Here is a 20,370-nt window from a genome sequence, read left to right on the forward strand (position 1 = left end):
CATGTTATACTTAACTCTGATCTCTCAAGTTGTAGCAGTGATCCAGTATCATATAGTCACATTCTGAGAAAATAAACACCAACCCTGTACTTTGTCAGTGCTACTTTTACAATCGACATTGTGATCTACTGAAATGATCATTGACATTACAGATCAATTAACCTATCAATTTCAGATTTCATACCAATTCTCCATACTTGATTTTTAGTTTAACATGCAACACTCTGCTACAAACTACTATTACCACAGACTGAATTTTATGAAAACCACGACTCATCCATCTTAGTCTCTAATAATACTTTATTTTGCATATATAGTCCATGTCAAAAACATTTCATTGGATATTAAAAACTATTTTATTAGCACAATTTTTAACAATCCAACATGTGCCTCTGACACAAAGAACATTTTCAAACATTCACAAATTTAACTACCATTTTTGACTTCAGTCTTTTATGTAAATAATAAATGTCAGTGAGCACAGTATCTTTGATAAATTTTAATGATGTTTTGTGTTTGTCATGAAGAGAAGAATGGTCTTTTGTTAATTATGAGGCTGTCGACCTGTCATTGTTAACTGTCTGTTGATGTTCCTCTGAAGCAGAAGTCTCAATAGCTGTGTCTACCTGCTGCTCGGCCAACATGTCAGCCAGCTTCATACCAAACAAAGAACTGTGTGTCTTTGCTTCCACCTGGTGGTGAAGAGACAGACATGACAAGAAGAAACAAGGATTTTTACACATTATATGTTCTTGGCGACAACATGCTATTGTGTTGAGAACAACGACAGAATGTCGGTTGGACATCTCTAAGCTCAATAAAACCATAAAGTAGCAATTAGCTGGAGTGTACAATATACATCAGCACTGTGCCTACTTAATGTGGTAAACTAGCGGACAAAGTGAAAATCACAAATGCAAAGTCTTACAAATTAATATATAATAGACAGTACAGAGAGCACATTTTATTGTGCTGAATTTGAAATGGGTTAGAATGAAATGAAACTAAACGACAGAACATCAGCTTTAACTTGAAAGTATTTATATCTACATCAAATAAACAATCACTTTACATTTGTCTGAACATCCTTAAAGGGGAACACGTCACAGATTTGTATCCTTTTCTCACACGGCACTGAATGATGACAAGCTAAGAAGAATGCAGCAGACAATACACTCACAGCAAGGCCACCTTTCCTCCTGAGCATGACGCCCTCGGCGAAGAGTGCCTTGCCCGTTTCCTCCATCAGAAGCTCTGGCGCCACATCCCCCTTGCTCTCCAATGCACTGTACTTATCCACAAACCTGTATGAAGGTAGCATGCACAACAGTCACATTCTGCTGTCGCTGTTTAAAAAGTAGGTCATTGATATACACTCAAGCAAAGACGTGCTGTCTGCCAGCCACCAAGTGAAAATCTTTCACTTCTGTGCTGTGAGGGTGTCTGTTTTTATATGTCCTCTCCCCTCTCTACAGTTTTCCCTCTGGAGTCTGTCTCTCTCCAGAGGCTTCCCTGAGCGATTCAAGTCCTGCCTGTTTTCTGGTTTTGTTTGGGAAGTTTTGGTTTGCATTTTCCCCAGTGCATAAGGGGTTGCCATTTCTTCCCCGGGCGTGCTTTGTTCTCCCTTTTTTCCACGCTTGGCGTGGTGTTTAGTTTTTCTTTTTGTTTTACCTGACCCAAGCTCTAACTGTTCGGCACACGGGCCCACCATTGTTAGAGCGTGGTTGCTCACCCAGTAGGCTGTTGGTATCATCACCCAGCTGAGCTCGGTTTGAGACCACCTTACACTTCCCCAGCATGAGATCGTTCAAACTGTTCCCACATGTTACAACTCCACTTTGCACATGTCACAGAGGACCCTGGAAACACAGCTCCTCTGAATGTGTGTGCAGGAGAATAAAGGAAGTTTACATATCCAACTGCAGAGCAATGGAATATCATCTACAATCTGATTGACACATCAGGCCCTATCGAAAAAGGGACTCTTGAGATGAGCAACGCCCATGCCTTCGTCTCCTGCATCACCCCAAGCACTGTGGTGCTGAAGATGCTGCTTTAGGCGGAGGGCCCCGCTACTACGGGGATCGAATGAGGCAGAGCTTGGAGAAAATATTTTCCAAGATAGAGGAAACCAAATCTTTGGTGCTGGCAACCCTCCTGGATCCTTGATGCATGGGCCATGTCTTTGCAGCTTAGGACACACTGAACAAGGCAAAACAATGAGTAAAAGAGGAGCAAGCCATATCCTCAGAGTCTGAACAACAAGTCAATACAGGAAATCAAGGATTAGATCCTAAATGCATAAGGGGGGATGAATAGGAACCCTCTGGTCTTGTTGACAATGTACACACACACACACACACAATCCTGCTGAGGAAGAGAGGGAAGACATCTCTGACCACTGGCACGTGGTCACCCTCCTCTGTCCACAGAAAAAAAATAATTCAGTGAGGGTGAGAACAATTATAAGATGACAAAGTCTCAATGGAGAAAAATCAGAAACATTTTGCTTCCTACATTGTGACTTGCAGCTCTTGAACAATGACTAGAGACTGACTAACAACAAACATACGCCAACAGAATATTCAGTGAGGGTGTGGCTATTCATAGCAAATGATGAACAGGTTCAGTGGAGAAAAAGCAGAGAAATATGTTTCCGACATTGCAACATGCAGCTCTTAAACTGTGACAAGAAACTGTCTAACAACAAAAAGATGCTAACAATATTCAGTGAGGATGTGGCCATTCATAACAAGATGATAAACATTTCCTGCATAACAACTTGCTTCTCTTAGCAGGATCTCTAAGCAAAAAGAGACATGTAATTCTCTAACACTGCCTATTTATTTTGCATTTGTGCAAGCATGTACAATGCTGTTACCTGTTCACAAAAGCTGCTAAGTTCACTAAACCTTGTATTTTTATTCATAAAACAAATTAGTTGTTTTTGTATGTTTTATTTAAAATAAGTAGAATGCAGATCTAAACAAAGACAATGCACTTTTTTTTTCAAATATTTTTCTTTGTTCCAGTGAATAACACGGTGTTAAATAAGTATTCATTGGGATCAAAACCAAAGATGTGGCTGTGTGGCTCTGTGCACCAACATTGTTTATTTATGTGCATTAACACCATTTAGCTTTTATCCAAAGCGACTTACAATCATGGCTGAGTACAACTTGAGTAATTGAGGCTTAAGGGTCTTGCTCAAGGGCCCAACAGTGACAAATGTTCCTAACTGCAGTAGCAGCTTTTTTTCCCAATTCAACTCCCCCCCCTTTAGGTTCTTGATTGGAAATGTATTTAGTTAATTTTATTTAATTAAAACCAGACAATAACAGTCTTAAAAATTCATTTACGTTCAGCAGTTTTGTATCTCATCTATTATTTATTATTAACTTTTTGTATTTCATCAGGTGCAAAAACATTTGCCTACATATCAGCCATTGTCGCCATGCTCCTTAAACATTGGCCACTGTAAAACCCATATCTGTTGACCACCATTTGGAACCACAACACATTTCATAACCAGTACTTATTGATACCTTATCAAATGGGTACCATGAGGTCCAGAGAGAGCAGTGAAGATGTATTAATCGCATCATACCTCTGGCATGTCGACACAAACTTGGTATTTGTGAGATCAAACACTTTCGGTCCGCTTCCATACAGCTCAAAGAATTTCCTAAAATCAAGACCAAACAGAAGTTTATTTATTTATTTAACTGATGACTTGTCCCTATAAGGTTGTTATTTGACACATTTCTGACACATGTATGTGAAACCAAGCAAACCAAGATCGCTCTTACGCTCGTATTTCATCTTCCTTGTAAAGGATTTCTGGCACCGTGTCCTTGGCGTCCATCCTCACTATCCTCACCGGCCTCACGTACACCGGCTCTCTCAAGGGGGGGAAAGCGGCGTAAACGTCAAACCAAACGGGCTTCTCTGTCTGCTGGAGCACCCCGGACCGCATCAGATCTCGAACCCTTGGCAATGCCAAAAAAGGGAAGAAAAGGGACCAACACAACATCCTCAGATCTGACACAAATATACGCCATGTCACTTAAGCTCTTACCATGGCATGGTTTCTAGACGGTTAAATGCACCAGTAACGTAGCCAGCAGTTGCTCTGGCTATCGAAAACAAGAGCATTTTGAAAATAATTATTAATTATTACTTATTTACTACCGGACCAACTAACGTGTGTAAGCACAGTAGCTAAGCAACAAGCTAACGGCTAGGTTAAACACAAAGAGCCACGTACCGGGTAAAAACTGTGCCGAATTTCTCCAGCCGACTGCCAGCCATTGTGCGCCCACGGATTTATCGCAACTTCTGTTCCTTTAGTTTGTTCGTTCAACAACGTATTTGGCTAAATGAGACTGTAAATCTGTAACATGGTCACAAAACTCTGAAGACACAGTGAGTCCTCGGTTCAGCAGCTACTTCCTGTGGAACTACGGCAGCTCCTAACGGCCAAATGGTCCCGCGGCGTTTAAGATAAACACAAAAAGAGCGCCACACCATATTGATATATACATATTCATTTTTGTATTGAGTTACATACATTAACGCCTTAAAAATCAGATACAAAGCACAAGAATGCATAATTGCATAATAAGCACAATATTTGTTTTTGTTTTTCTAGGAATGGACTTAACAGAAACAGCAAAATGGTAAATGTATTTGTCCGTTTTGTGGAATATGTGTGTTACACACATATTCCACAATGTGTGTAACACACACACACACACACACACACACACACACACACACACACACACACACACACACACACACACCATGCATATATATGTTCAACATTATATTATCCTCATGTCTTCATGTTTTAAGAAGTAGCACAGTAAATAAAATAAAGACAACTGTATGCAAATATACATAATCAAATCACAAACCACAAAATATTTATTGGACTGATAACAGTTTTAGCTTCCAAAGATGTCTATATGGTACCTCTTCTCAGACTGTAGGGGGGAAAAAATGAATATCATTTTATTTTTAAGCAATTACAATTTCTTCAGTTCATCTAAACATAAAATTAGATACACCCAAATGACTGGTTTGCCCTATTATTATGAGTGATCACCTTTAGTTTTTGCAGATACTCTCCAGCCTCTGTGAAAGTTATGTTCAGTTCACTGGCCAGGATCTCCTGTATGGTGTGAGCAACATCCTGGGCCATATTCATTCCCCCACACACATACAGGTGTCCATGGCTCTGATGGAGGACCTGCATAACCTCCTTACTGAGCTGCTTCTTCAGAACATGCTGAACATAGACCTGCCAAAAAAGAGCAATGGTTAAGGGTAATTCTGCTTCAACATGTGAAAAATGCATAGCAGAGAATAGTTGGATTAAAAAATATAATAACTGTACATAAATGGCTTCAGTCCATGATGTGTGACACGCACATCTGCTTATCAATAACTGAATTACTATGAGTTTCAGAACAGGACATTCCTTCCATGGTAACATTCTTATAGTTTTGACTTTACATCTTCTGTACACACCCTCTTTAAAAGTGTTGACTCACAAGGATTAACCAAAAATATTTGCATTTGTCTTTAATGGCCTCAGCTGGAGGTGAGATGTGATTTTGGGAGCTGTAGTGATACTCTGCAGGGTGCCATTTGTTTTCATATCAGAAGTCTGATCTTTATACAGGTGATCTGTGTCTGGATCATGGCAGCCAAACACCAGCATCATTGGGCTCCACTTCAGACCTGCAGTGAAAGAGCAGGCTTGAGACAGCACAGCTAACACCTAATATATAATATATTGCATTTTACAATGATTATTTTTAAAAGAGAGGTTAATTTATCATGGTTCAGACCACAGACCACCTATGCAGGTGACCAGGTGTGAGTACCTGTCTGTGTAGGTGAGCAGGTGTGAGAATGTCTGTGTAGGTGAGCAGGTGTGAGTACCTGTCTGTGTAGGTGAGCAGGTGTGAGAATGTCTGTGTAGGTGAGCAGGTGTGAGTACCTGTCTGTGTAGGTGAGCAGGTGTGAGTACCTGTCTGTGTAGATGAGCAGGTGTGAGTACCTGTCTGTGTAGGTGAGCAGGTGTGAGTACCTGTCTGTGTAGGTGTGCAGGTGTGAGTACCTGTCTGTGTAGGTGTGCAGGTATGAGTACCTGTCTGTGTAGGTGAGCAGGTATGAGTACCTATTCTGTTGATATTAGACAGTGCAGAAAATCTGTCTGAGCTTATCACAGTCACCAGTTATGAACTCAACCTACCGATGCAAGTGCTAGCAAGCGTTGTTGGTCATTTTGCTCCTTGGTCATTTGCGAGAGCTTGCGCAGAAATCCTTGGGAAGGTGGCGTGTTGATATCCAAGAGGTAAGTAAGAGCCTGAGTCAGAGTGCATGCTGGGATATGCTCATCTGTCTGCCATACCGCACCCCCTGCAGGATACCCAACAGATCCATGATGGTATAATTGGATTTTCCATTAACTCCTAGATGATATTAAACCCAGATCAATATTTACCAAAGCTGAAGGCAGGGAGATTTTCAAGGCGGAGACTCTGATTGGTGTGCGGGGCATTCGTGACGTGCTTCAGAATGCCAGTCACCAACTCAGATGAGTTCTCTGGGAAAACACCCACATGATCCCCTGGAGCATAATTCAGAACCTGTTTCCCTCCAACTGTCTCCAGCTCAACCAGTATAGCAGAGTATCTGCAAGCAGGGATGGAAGAACAGGGTTAAGCAATGCAGAAAAAGTTCAGACTGGTATGGCATTTTTCAAAAGTAATATGCCCCCGGCAGTAATGAAGGCAATGACACCTCGACTAAGAGCTGTGTAGGTTCTTCCTCCACTTCAGTGTCAAAGGTAATACAGCCTTAGAGTGGAGTGCTGAGAGAGCTGTGAAAATACACAAGACACAAAATTTCTTTTCACTGCCATAGTTTACCTTGATTGTTTTCCATTAATATTGTATCACTGCTGTGATATGTAATATTTGTGATATATTGCTGTTATATGTGACAAGGTTTTTGGGGGTACCTGGGATGTGTTCAAAGACACTGCTATCAAACTGTACTCTGTGTCTCAGGGGATCCCAGTTCTCAGTTAGACTCTGATGCCCTGAGAGCTTACAATCAATGCCAAACTCCTTACACACATCCTACAAGAGCAAATTGAGAATATTTTCAGACAGAGACAAATGCAGTTGATGCTGAATGTGGTCTGGTTTCATTGCAGTTAAAGGTGACCTGGGCCTCACCAACCTTGAATGCTGACCATTCAGCTCATCTCCTTCTCCTGTGGAAGTCACACACTTGGCTCCCAACTCTGCCAACTTGGCATCCACAGTACGGGAAAAGGCACAGAAATGGGGATACATGCAAGAGCCCAAGCCGAAGACGCCGTACCTGTGTGGTGGAAAGTGATTAGTCATGCATCTTGTTCTAAAAATAGAATTTATTCTCTTGATATCTTTTTGTACTAACCTGATGCTAGTACTGAGGCTTTTCATACCCATGAGCTGCTTCTTGAAACTCTGACAAAGAAAATAAAAATTATGACTAATAAATTATAACCTATATTCCATATGTCCAACCTGCTTAGGACCCATAATTAAATCAATATCAATACTGTTGCAGAGAAGATACCTGTGCCTCACCACAAGCGTTTCAATGCATGAATGTCCTGTATGTTTATGCAAATGACAAATAAACTTGACTTGCCTTGACATGACTTAAATACCTGCTCTGCTCTGTAACAGGAAGTGACTAGCGCTGAGCTTGTGAGTGCATACCTCTCCATTGCCTGGACTGTCTCCATTACCAAAAGTGCTTGTTACCACCAGCAACAGATGCTCTTTCTCAAGCACAGCAAAATTGTAGTCCTCCATGCAGAGTAACTGTATCAGGAAACATAAATGAAATGCCATTTAATTTGCAAAATTATTGCATCGGGGCATTTGCAACAGTCTTCTTACCCTAGGGTTCAAGGCACAGCTGAGTACTGATTTGAGCTTCTTGGCAAAGGTCTGTGATTTTCCTGTTTCAGTAGCGTAGAGAATGGTGCAAGGCACTCTCTTCAACAAGGCTCTTTGCATGAGCATTTGGGAGAAAACAACAGCCCTGGAGAAGCAGAATTCCATTTGCTCAGCATGAACAGTCATGAAATGCTACACACAAGGGGAAAAAGAATTTAGCATCACGGTAAGCTGTGGAACACTACAATCCTGGCTTACTTTGCCAAGGCATCGAAGGTAATTTTTTTTTTTTTTTCGGTCCTTTTGTTTCATCTTTCCACACGTGTTAACCAAGCATCGCTCTGTAAACAACAGCAACAACAAACTAAGATAAGGAAAAAACACTTAATGTGTCCTATTATAAATCAGCAAAATAAGAGCACTTTCTAGTCCTTTGGTGCTCTACTGGATAAATCTTTCATCTGATACCTGGTAGTAAAAGAAAGGGGAGAGGATGTAGCTGATCATCTCTTGGTGGAACACAGGGGTAAGAGATCCAGACATGGGTGGCACCAGCCAGATCCAGTCAGCGGGGCAGCCCCCACGCAGACGCACTTCATTCTCCATGTGATGCATGAAAGACTCAGTGGCTGAGTGGTGGTCAATGATGGTCACCTTGTTTTTCTGCATCACAACACAAGGCAGCGTTCAAACACATTGGCAATTTGCACTGCTTTGTCTTTGTTTCGATCTGCTTGGATCCCATGTTTACCTTCCTCTGTTGTTTCTCTGTCCTCGTGCTCCTTTATTTACCCTGACATGTGCTTTGTGTGATGTTGCTGCTGATGTTTTTGTTCTGTGCCCCTCCTTTGCCCTGCCCTTAGCCATACCTCCCACCTATATCTGCTCTGTTACCACTGCCCCATGTGTCTCTAGTAAGTGTTCTGTGTGATATATATATATATATATATATATATATATATATATATATATATATATATATATATATATATATGTTTGCTTGTCTGCATTGTGTATTGATTGTTGATTGCTATTGTATTGTATATTTCTTGGCCTATGCTCTGCTTCATGTTCTGGTTTTGGTTTTTGTTCCCTGCTTTGCTTCTTATACCCCTTGGGTCCCAACCAAGGGGTCCCCTCGGGTCCCAATAAAACCACCACGTATTTATATCCTGCCTCATCCTCATCTGTCCAATTGTTACAGTGACCTTGTTTGGTTCACTGACTTGTAAATGCATGGAACTTGTACCTGGAAGCTATGAATGACAGCAATATTGATGGCAACTAGAGCCTCGTTCTTCCACAGTGAGGATAGCCTGTGGGTCTCCAAGCCCATACAACGACCAACTCGCTGTAGAAGAGAACAGGAAGTAAAAATTGATCATAAATTATTTATCATAACCCGCTGTACTGTGCCAAATGATATTTGGTAGTATAATTGAGTAGTATCATATGTTTCTTTGAGCTGTACTACACACTCCATAACAATAAAGTGTAATAAGGTCACCTCTACAATGTTGTAGCGCTGGGGATCACAGAAGTCCCTCACGCCGATCTCAGTGCTCATATACCAGCCATTGAAGGGGCACGCTGTGAACTCAAGACCACCAATCTCCAGCAGCATGTTGGCCACTGCAGGCAGGGCATACCATCTGAGGTTCAGCTCTTTGAACCACTCATAACTGGACAAAAAAAAAAAGTGAAAATGAACACATCAATTAGTAAAGAAGCACAAATATCAAAGATGTGTGTATTTAAAAAGGAAAGGTTCATTCATACTCATAGGTCAATGCATTTCTCCAAAATCTATTGTAATGTATGTTATTGGTCAACCTAGGGCAAATACAACAACTTATAAACTTTGATACCACAAGGATCCCATTGGTTCAGTTATAGCTAGTGATATTTCTCAGAAATGCTGGCTTGGAAGTACATTGACTGAAATAAAGGGTTGCCACACCTTATTATATTATTACTGAATTAAATAATGTGACAAAGAGGCATGTCTTATTAAGAACCATGGGCCTTGACACTCGACCACTTTAAGCATAAAAAGGTGGTTAATTTAAAGCTTCTTTATCAAAGTCTCTTCAGTTGCAATTGAATGAATTGTAATTGAAGTTTCACTAACAGAAAACGTCTGTAATTTTATTCTGTAAACACATTTGGACTTGTCAATCACAAAACCTCCTGGAGAATGGAGACACTGTTTCTCATGTACTGTCCTGTTCATGAAGCACATTCTGAAGGATGTTTATGAGGTAAGGAAGAAAAAAATGTATGCTTTTTTGTTATGTGATATTCAGAAATACAGCATGGTTGCACACCTGGTTTTGGTTGAGTAGTGGGGAACCACTGAAGAACAGTTCTCAGCAGAAGTTTCTCTTGCAATGAAAACCCCAAACAGAATGTACTGTGACAGAATGTGAAACTTTGGAAGGTTTTTACAAAACGCAGGTCACTCACCGAGGATGCTCCATTTGGACCTCCAGTACCAGCTCAGGGGGGATTTCAAACAGTTCAGGATCCTCGCCATTGGCCTCCAAAATCAGTGGCAGCACATCAAAGGAGCCATATTTTGGTGTCCATCCAAGCTGGGTACAAATCTGTGAGAATACAGAGATGTGACAGTCCAGCAGTGAAAACGAGCACATTGTTCATATTAAATGGTAAAAATACACGGGAAGAAATCACCTTCTGTCACAAAATTAATCAACAAAGCAATTAGCAGAGCAGTGACTTGTGGATACCTCTGTGAATTCCACATTAACAGGGTCCCCTATCACAGTGCCATCCTCCATTTGATAGCCAGCGTATCTTATGAGCTGACTATTCCAAATACGGAAATCGTGTTGGCCATCAGTTCTTTGAGGGAACACGGTAATGGTTGATCTGAAGCAAATACAAAATTTACAAATACAAATTTACACATGCAAATACAGATTGAAGTAAATGTAATTGGATAAGGAAGCTGGACAATAAAGCAACATATATTAGCCAAATTTCACATTTCATGAGCCCCAGACAAATCTTTATGAATTAGAGATACCATTTATTTAATGTACCTTATATTGCCACCATCTGTGGCAAATTTTATATGAGCACACAAGTACTCAAACATTTCCTTGGTGGTCCTGCATTTGCGTGCATCAAACAACTGTGGAGGAGGACATCTCATATGGGTATTCATGAGTAATTACAGACAGTTTGGTAGTGAGCATAGTCATGAGGTAAACAAACCTGTAAATTGGACCACTGAATCCGGCCAATGCACCTTGGTGCATTCCTCCATGCCTGCTTGGCCCCAAACGTGAGCTCTTCTGTGGTGAGCTGATAAGATCCTGTAGTTTCTACCTCCCGGGTAACTTCATCAACACGAGCCAAATGCTCTTCTTTTTTGGAGCTGTATTCAGAGATTACAAACGAGTTAGTCCTATGTTTATTATTATTAAACAAAGAACTACAGGCATATATTTACCGATGCATTGGTAAAATAAACGTCAGCTCTTCATTACTTTTTGAAAGATCTGTAGTACTGGTTGATGAAGCTGATCGCCTGAGTGAGAATGTTCGCGGCAGGCGAGGTGTCGCTTGGGAAGCGCGTTAACGCTTTCGGAACCATTAAGGAGCCCTTGCAAATTTTTGTTTCACAGGACCGACTCTGAAAAGACAAATAAGCAAAACTAGGAGTTCAAACTATGCAATTAACTGCAGACAACTAAGAATAACGATTAAAAATGTCATCAGTACATTTGAAAAGATGAAAAGATCAAATAAAATTTGTTTTATTTTCGCATGAAAGCTAGAAATGATAGTCCTATTACAAAGTGCAATATAAAGCTCCACCGACAAAAGAATGTCTATAGCGTTATATAAAAATAGAGATAATATAACTATGAAGAAACCTACCTTCACGGCTCTGTGGAAAAGTGAGTCTTTGTATTGCGAGCCATTCACGAAGTTCCGCACATGTACTGGAAACGGGCATCGATCAACAATATTCTCTGACAACTACGGAAAGGACGGGCTATTAAAAAAAACTTCAAGGCGCATTCATTTCTTTTCATTTTTAAATTTTTGTCTCTTTTTAAATTTGAAATCGTATTTACTTGCGCAGGAGGGTGCCCGTTAGAGTTATCTTGAAAGAGTTCCTTCCCCATGTTTTATTAACGGTCCTCTGCTAGAATTAACGTCCAGTTTTCTGTTATCCCAAATTCTGTTACCCCCCCCCCCCCCCCAAATAAAACCCAGAATTAAATAAATAGATTATTTATTACTTCCTTATTTAAGTAGGATAGTATACGAATATGTATAATACATAAGAAACCCGGAACGTAGAAAATCATCAGTATTTACCGTTTATTGCTCCTTCTGTTAGATGCCAGTTTAGTAGCAGCGTGACACATTACAGGTGTTTATAGGCTGCACCTGCAGGACGTCCTGGCCAACTATTTAGACGTCACTGCACTTTTCTTTTTTCTTTTTTTGAAAAAGCGAAGGTTCGAATTACGATTACGCAATGTTTATGAAAATACGCATATATGTGTGTTATACAGGTTAGGTTATATACGCATATATGTGTGTTATACAGGTTATATACGCATATATACGTGTTATACAGATTTCATACATTGTTTTAAAAAATCACAATATTAAAATCAATTACTCGTGCCTAGCAAATTAACAGGACACAAATGTGTTTGACTTCTTTATTTGTAGTCTTATTTAAAAACAACAACAACAACAACAACATACTTTAGACAAGAAAATAACATTCTGTCATCATTCAGTCATATCTGAACATAGTTTAAGGTCATTTCATAATAGAAACGAGGACATTGGAATGCAATTCATAATCATGTTCCAAAAAACCAATGAGCATTATACATGCCCACATTTCATGTTAAAGCACCACTGGCAACCAAAAAATAAAAAAAAAACAAAGAACAACAAACAAGCAAAAAATCTACACATCACACAGGCAAATATCCCAGGGCCAGATCCGTGCTTTGAGAGAACTCTTCCAGGTGGTAGACCTGTTAAAATAGTGAAACAAATAAGCCTGATGACTTTACAAGTATGGTCCAAAGAGGAATACTTCTATGTAAAAGAAGTATTTTTCTTTGGCAAATGCTTGATTTTCAGGTTACGTGTACGTTAAAAAAAATGTAACCTTCCATAGACTTTCCACATGGCAAAATTTCAGAAAATTCTTTCATTATAGTGATCTGGTAGTTGTGTTCAGCTGTGGGAGAAAGTGATAACATGCAGAAATGTGTCGCTAATCACAACATTCATGCCCCAAACTGTAAATGTATAAATCTATCCTAGGCAAATTTTAATGATACTGGTCATAAATCTTCAATCTGAGAAAGACCCTACAACTCCTTTTTAATCTTTAGGGTCAGGTCACACATCTGTCCTTCTCTCTCTGGGACAGCTGGAAACCCTTAGGCACACCCAAGTCACAATGCAGGGCAGCATTAACCAATGCCTCCAAGCCGGTGAATGAAATTGGTATCAGTTAGGTGGACAAGTTTGGTCTTGTTTTACAGCAAATTTGTGCCAAGACCTTTAATAAGGGGACAAGGTATCTCTGGTCACTGAATTTGAAAAGTGGTCATCCGTTATTGGTTAACTAGGTCTTATAACAATGTTATGTTTTAAACAGTTCAAATGATATAAAGTAGGGGTGGATTGTATTTGACCTGCACATCCTGCACCTTTAATGCTGTATTTATGTTATTTACAATAGAATCTGTATAGCTTCATTATAATAACACATTTTGTAAGTCTTCATGATCACTGTGTTACCATGAACCCACGTGAAGCTCAGCTTCATTGCATCATATGATGTAAATGCTTAAATGTTAACTAAGCAAAGAGAACAACTGTCTAAGAATAAGTTTTTTATATTGCCAACACCAACTGCTTGTAATGTATCCATTATCTGTGCAGGTTAATCCCTGAATTAGGCTAGCTCCACCACTGGGAGCCTTTGACAAAACATGTCATTTTAGTCATGTATATCATATGTATAATCTCAGAATTTATCATTCCCAACCTAGTTTGTAAATATAATTTGGAATCTTCTAAATAGATTAAGTTGTACAGATTGATGAAGTTAAACATTCGCTTGCAACTATTTTCATCCTTAGTTGTACGCATGTAGAGTAGCTGTAAGTAAATATAGCCAAAATCCCCACTGAAAATGCCAACCTGCAGGACATTCTTTTGTCATTTCCCCTGGACAAGATTTTATTTGTGACATTCTGCCCACCTATAAGCCTAAACTCATGTATGGAAAGAATGTTTTAAATTAGTCATGGATGCCTTTTGAATTGTGGGAACTAGTAGAAGTTGTAGACACTGAAACTTCACAGGCAAAGGGTCTGTTTATAGGTAAATGAATTTTGAACAAAGTACAGGTGGTTTTTTATGACACTTGTGCCATTGTGAATTTTGATTGGACAAATGACTTACAACAAACCACTGTTAAAGCTTCCAGTGACGTTTATGCCCGGGCTTCATCTCAGAACTGTTCTGTGTTGGAGCTGTTCTGCCCAGTTTCGTTGTGACCTGGAAATACTTAAAAGTTTTTATGGATTTATTTATTTTTGCATACTGCAACGAGAAATAGACAAATTAGAAGTCTAAGTCTATTCTAACAATTAATTCAATTGATACACAAGAATAAATAATTATGTCTACCTTATGTATACCCAGTCAGCATCAGAAATAGCCCTTCGGATGATCAGACGAATTCTGTCTGGATTGTTTTCATATGCATGGCTATGGTAACTCTTCACCAAATAATCCAGTTAGGAGGTCATTGGCCAGGCTGCACAAAAAGCATCTCCGCGCAGGTCTGCAGATAGATCACATCACCTGCCTCGCTGCATGCCAATAGTGCTCCTGAATGGGGGATGATGGTAGGAGCTTACAGCACCAGAGCAAGTAACGGTAGAGCTCAAACACTGTCTAAAAATAAGACATGCATGCATGGATAAAATAATAACAAAAGACTCAGGCAGCTTTGGGAGATACCGACTTTGGTTGGTGACATTTCACGTGTGGTGATCCTGCATTGAAAGGCAAGGTGCAAACGGACGAATCACCTCCTGTATTCGGCTAGTCCTTTGAGATTTTCAAACTAAGAGCCCCATTTATGCCTTTAACCTGAAAGAGAAAACAAAAACTAAATAATAAATCATGTTGCTGTTGTTATTGTTGTTGTTGTTGTTGATGATTATATTGTTTTTTGTAATAGTAACAGTAGTAGTAGTAGTAGTAGTAGAAGTAGTAGTCACATTATTGTTGTTTACACCAATTAGATTTTTTAATGTTTATTTTAAAATGTAATGTATGTTTGGAAAATGTAATTGGGCCAGCAGAATCACCTTTTATTTTAAGTGAGAAAATCTTAATAAATTGTCATTGCCTAGGCCAGGGCAAAGTTCCTAATGGTTTTACTTCCAAAGTCTGTAAAGTAGATACATGCAAATAAACATAGGCATGCTTTTAATTAAAATTCTCACATGATCGAGCTGATAAACACCAAGGAGATCATTCGTCTCTGGATGGTGTCCGGACAGGTGGCCAACTCAGGGAACATGAAGGGCCATGGTAATGTCATCGGTGAATGCTTGCATTGTTCGGAAGTACGAAATGCCCAAGTTCATCAGAGCTGTTTGTCACCACTTTGTTGGCAGGGCTTGAGGCCCTACGCTTCAGAACAAAAATCTGCACTTCATCGGAAAGTACCTTCCCTTTTATGCAATGTTTGACTTATAAAGGAATGTCAGCTCCATTTTTCAGTAATTATCATTCTTAAATGCTATTTTCTATCACTGGTAAATTAATGAAGGTACCAGCTGCAACAGTTTTATATTTTTATTGATAATTATATAGGCTCTATGGCAAATCCTATAAATAGCATTACAGTGTCATAAAAAACAACCTTGAATTATATTGTAGGAATGGACAAACTCATTAGCTATCCAGTGTTAGTCCTTATTTGATCAAGTTCACTTTTTCTCTGTCCAAAGGTCATGATAAAATACCAACACTAGAGTGGTCAAAGTGTTTGAAGGATAAATGCAAATTCTAAATGAGGTTTTGACAGATTTATCCACAGGTACTGAGTGAAGAAGATAAAAATATTACTTATGAGTGAAACTTTACATATAGATATACAAATAAAATATTATACTGCCAATGTAGCTATATACAGCCAGCTGGACAAACAAACACCAGACACAATGACAGGTCTGAAAAGACATTACTTTGCCATAATGTAATTCACAATAACACACAGCCTTGAGTGTTCTATTGTATGCCCACTGACAAGAAGGTTTATATATATATATATATATATATATATATATATATATATATATATATAAAAGTACAATATATACATATGCAAAGGGAAACATATATTTACATTGTACTGTAAACATGTGTATAATGCATATATAAAACCAAACAAAAGCATTCCATCTGGCCTACAACTTAATCTTAATCTTAATCTTAAACATATATTACAATTAATTGTACCAAGTATCATTTGGACCATCCCTTTCATATTAAAAATTAATAAACAAATAAAAGGACAAAATTGGCAAAATTTGCTTCTTTCTCTACACACCAGCATTCAATTCAAGGGCACAGGCATTTCAGAGAAAATCAGATGAAGAGTAGTCAAAGTTCAAAAGACATAAAAGGCATCAAACTATTTTCAAAAGCTTGGCCTTCCTCTAGACCACAGTCATACTGATCATTTTCAAATGGAACACATTCATCGCATCATGTACCTGGGAGCTGGCATGAAAATGAGCGAAAACTGCGCTGAAACAAGTGAATATTTGCTGCACATATGCTGAACAGAAGATATGAGCCATGCACCAGTGACACTCTAAGAGTTTTCTGAGAGCTACCTGGGCTCTCAGGCTGGGTAAGTCAACATGAGAGTTTCTAAAAGACAAGGGACATATTGTAGTGAACAAATTTTAGTGAAGTACACACGGTTTCCAAAGAAACAGGACATGTCAGACAGAGGTCCTTCATCACCTGCATAGCTAGAGACTCAGGATTAGTAGGAGGAGGAACCAGTTTCTACATGAAAAAGTATATGTTTCAATCATAACATTGTACATTTCCAAGAGTGCAGATCAGTTCTCATAACAGCCACTATTACAGGTCATTGCAATCTACTCTCTTTAAATATAGCAGGGGAATTATGAGACAAACAGTTAGCAGCTGTGCTCTGAGAATCCATAAACTTAGTGAAGACATAGATATTATTAAAATCAACATTAAATACAAAATTCTGACTCTAGCCTAATTTTAAATGCCAGGGTTTAATCCAACTAAATTCTGATATTTTTTTCATGGCTAGAACTAAATACAAAGTTGACTTTGCTTAAGAAAACAGATGAAATCAAAAGACCAACTGCTCCTCCTACCTTTTTAAAGTGCAAGAAATTTGAAACTACTCCTGGTGATTTGAAATTAAATTCTCCAGAACAATCTGTCCGATCAAAAGGTCTACTAAAATTTGTACCTACAAGGCCTATCACTAATGAGTTACTAATTACTAAATCACTAATCACTAAATCCATTAATGACACTAATTTTTTTTTTTCCTGTGTTTAGGACTACATACCTATTTTAATAAAAATAGCCAGTATACTCTATATACACATCATAACACCAGTGGAAACCTTAACTATCTAAATGTAACTCAACCAAGTCTTCACACCTCCTACAGGGGAATGTGAAGCACTATATATATATATATATATATATATATATATATATATATATGTGTGTGTGTATGTGTGTGTGTATGTGTGTGTGTGTGTGTGTGTGTGTGTGTGTGTGTGTGTGTGTGTGTGTGTGTGTGTGTGTAAATGTATTAACATAGCCACAAACATAACTGGCACAAAATATACATATATACATACATATATAAGCTATACATACATCTAGAAGATGTACTGCAGCCAGCCCCTAGAGGGCATCAGATTCTTAGTGGGGTACCTCTCACCTGCTGTCGTCCAGTCCACTTGTATATACAGGCCCATATACATCGTCAAGTTCACTAATAAAAAAATAAAATTTTTAGAGCTAAAATAAAATTTCAGTACAATTGGATTTTTTTTAAAAATGGGGATGGACAACTTCAACAACGAGATGAGTGCTTGATATCTGTCTGTTTTGTGTTGGCTTCATTAGCACTATATATACGGTATATGCGGGCCATGGTGAGATGTGGAGGCAGCATTTCCTTCGGAGAGACCAAGCAATGATCACCCTCTCATGATCTGTAGGAAACGTGCAAAAACAGTAACCTCTCGCGTCTGAAGTAAACGCAGCTAAATATGCGCACTCTGGCCATGATGAAGACGGCTGTGTATTCCATTATTGTAGGTTATCTAACATTTCACTCAGTGGCACTGATTGAAAAACAGCTTATGTTGGAGACGGTGTCAATTAATGGTCAGAACCATTTCAAAGCCAAATTTGAAAGTGAATGGAAGTGTATAATGCCGTTAGACTGATTATCATGCTTTATACCGTAAAACGGTGTATTTTAATGCTCCAGAGAGATTTATTATGATGATTATATTCAAAATTTTTCAATTATTCTAAACAAATTCCTAATTTTCTTATATGCAAAGGTTCATTCATGTTGTTGTATTGTAGTACTGCTTTGGCAATATTGTAATTGAATACGGTCATGTCAATAAAGCTTACTGAATTAAAAAAAAAAAAACATTCAGAAATGTATATTACTATGAAAGCCCTACACCTACCTAAACACTATCAATACATTGATCTAATACATGGTGCCTATCCCCACAGAAAACAAGCAGCACAGATCTAGGCAGAAATCATTTTTATTTTCCTGTACATAGCATCAGGACTGTTTCTATGTATGTAATGTTATATGTGAAATTATGTATTACCTGGACAAGTGCACCTGCTAAATGGTGTGAATATAAATAGCCAAAATAGAGCCCTTATGTCAGCTCCATTGACACGCCTTGTAATTAGCTGAAGCTGAAAACAATTAGTGCCTCTGGAAGTGGTTAGATGAGGCACCATCTTTAAGGCAGATGGAGAAACATCTCAGGTGGCTACTGTCATGCAGAGATGAGGCGAGATGCAGGATGCAAGTGCAAGGAGAGAACTTTAATTACTAAAAGCACAATTGCAAACTAAATGAAAAAGAAACAAAAAAGTACAAACAAAGCTAACCAACGTAAACCAAACATGAGGCAACATGAAACACTAGGAAAGTAAACTAAAAAACTTCAGCATCAACATAAGCAAAGTGAATATATTTAACCGACAAGAAACAGCTATACCAAATCTACACACAACTGAATTAACAGACTCTACAAAGTAACCGACAACATGAGTAACAAAACACAGGGCTTAAATACACAAATTAATAAGGCATTAACAAGACACAGGTGAAACCAATAAAAGGTGGAGAACTAAACAAGTGGGGCGGAGAAAACCAAAACCAAAACAAGGAAGCACATGGAAACAGAACCAGGAAGATAACAAAACAGAAGGCGTCGCCGTGGGAAAAGCGACGCCAGGGAGGGGCGATCGTGACAGCTACCTAGTGAAGGTCACTGAAAGAATGTGAAGAGCGTGTGAGCTTCAAAGAATCTAAAACATACTGTGTAGGATGTTTTGAGGTAAATGAACAGCTGATAGACTTTGTGCGAAATTATAAGATGCATTACCATTAAGAACCCCTTTGATGTCAAATATTCAGATGGCTTGAGCAGCAATTTCATTAAAGCACTACCATTTTCCCCATTTGCTACATCTAGTCAGACTATAGCATTGTATCCAACTCCCTGCATTCAGACTCTTCTCTTCAATCCAAGTCCTCATGAACAATTGTTCAAGTTTGAGTAGGAAATTAGGAATTAATTAATTGAGAAATACAATGAAGTATAACAATGTTTTTATAAGTGTTTCATTTGATTCCCATTAATGTTTTTTGGCTAAATACATTTTTCATGCTAACGATTTCCAAACATACACAAACCACACTAGTCTTACAGTCCCCGCCCCCTCCAACACACACACACACACACACACAAACACACACATACACACACACATCTACAATCCTCACGCCTGGATGCATATTCCTTTTCTCTGCTGATCATATCAGCTTTGACAGTTGAGAGATGTTATGTCAGTCATACATAACATGTATAACAACCAAATAACATTCAACATTGAGAAAGATAACATTTCCTTTTTCTCTGATCAAACGGTACTATTTTTAAAAACAGGCATATCACACAAGGCTAGCTAGCTAATGACTTTGCACTGTTAACCGTGCAGCCGGTAACTAGCGGTA

At 38.7% G+C, this 20,370-nt stretch overlaps 2 protein-coding genes and 1 pseudogene across 2 annotated transcripts; all 3 read right to left on the bottom strand.

Annotated features, from left to right (window-relative positions):
- Positions 1-282: 282 nt before the first annotated feature.
- Positions 283-4,469, bottom strand: mrps23 (mitochondrial ribosomal protein S23). Its single transcript, XM_027025105.3, has 5 exons — positions 4,268-4,469; positions 3,810-3,989; positions 3,608-3,685; positions 1,181-1,304; positions 283-692 (listed from the first exon to the last, which is right to left on the bottom strand). Exons 1-5 carry the CDS (start codon positions 4,309-4,311, stop codon positions 549-551), a joined length of 570 nt encoding a protein of 189 aa, XP_026880906.2. The 5' UTR covers positions 4,312-4,469; the 3' UTR covers positions 283-548.
- Positions 4,470-4,949: 480 nt separating this feature from the next.
- LOC113586753 (nitric oxide synthase, inducible-like) lies at positions 4,950-12,133 on the bottom strand (annotated as a pseudogene).
- Positions 12,134-14,680: 2,547 nt separating this feature from the next.
- Positions 14,681-15,609, bottom strand: LOC113569130 (LYR motif-containing protein 9). Its single transcript, XM_035534076.2, has 3 exons — positions 15,532-15,609; positions 14,862-14,954; positions 14,681-14,776 (listed from the first exon to the last, which is right to left on the bottom strand). The coding sequence occupies exons 1-3, from the start codon at positions 15,607-15,609 to the stop codon at positions 14,681-14,683; spliced, it is 267 nt and encodes an 88-aa protein (XP_035389969.2).
- Between the last annotated feature and the right edge of the window lie 4,761 nt (positions 15,610-20,370).

Source organism: Electrophorus electricus, chromosome 17 (assembly GCF_041902795.1).
Source record: "Electrophorus electricus isolate QZ-2024a chromosome 17, ASM4190279v1, whole genome shotgun sequence".
Classification (NCBI taxonomy): Eukaryota; Metazoa; Chordata; class Actinopteri; order Gymnotiformes; family Gymnotidae; genus Electrophorus; species Electrophorus electricus.

Coding starts and splice junctions, on each gene's coding strand:
- mrps23 (XM_027025105.3), bottom strand. CDS start 4,311: ATGGCTGGCAGTCGGCTGGAGAAATTCGGCACAGTTTTTACCCG. Junction 3,990..4,267: donor TTCGGCACAGTTTTTACCCG/GTACGTGGCTCT, acceptor GGCATTGCCAAG/GGTTCGAGATCTGATGCGGT. Junction 1,305..3,607: donor TTTGTGTCGACATGCCAGAG/GTATGATGCGAT, acceptor ACCTTCATACAG/GTTTGTGGATAAGTACAGTG.
- LOC113569130 (XM_035534076.2), bottom strand. CDS start 15,609: ATGACATTACCATGGCCCTTCATGTTCCCTGAGTTGGCCACCTGTCCG. Junction 14,955..15,531: donor AGAGACGAATGATCTCCTTG/GTGTTTATCAGC, acceptor TCTTATTTTTAG/ACAGTGTTTGAGCTCTACCG. Junction 14,777..14,861: donor ATTGGCATGCAGCGAGGCAG/GTGATGTGATCT, acceptor TATTTGGTGAAG/AGTTACCATAGCCATGCATA.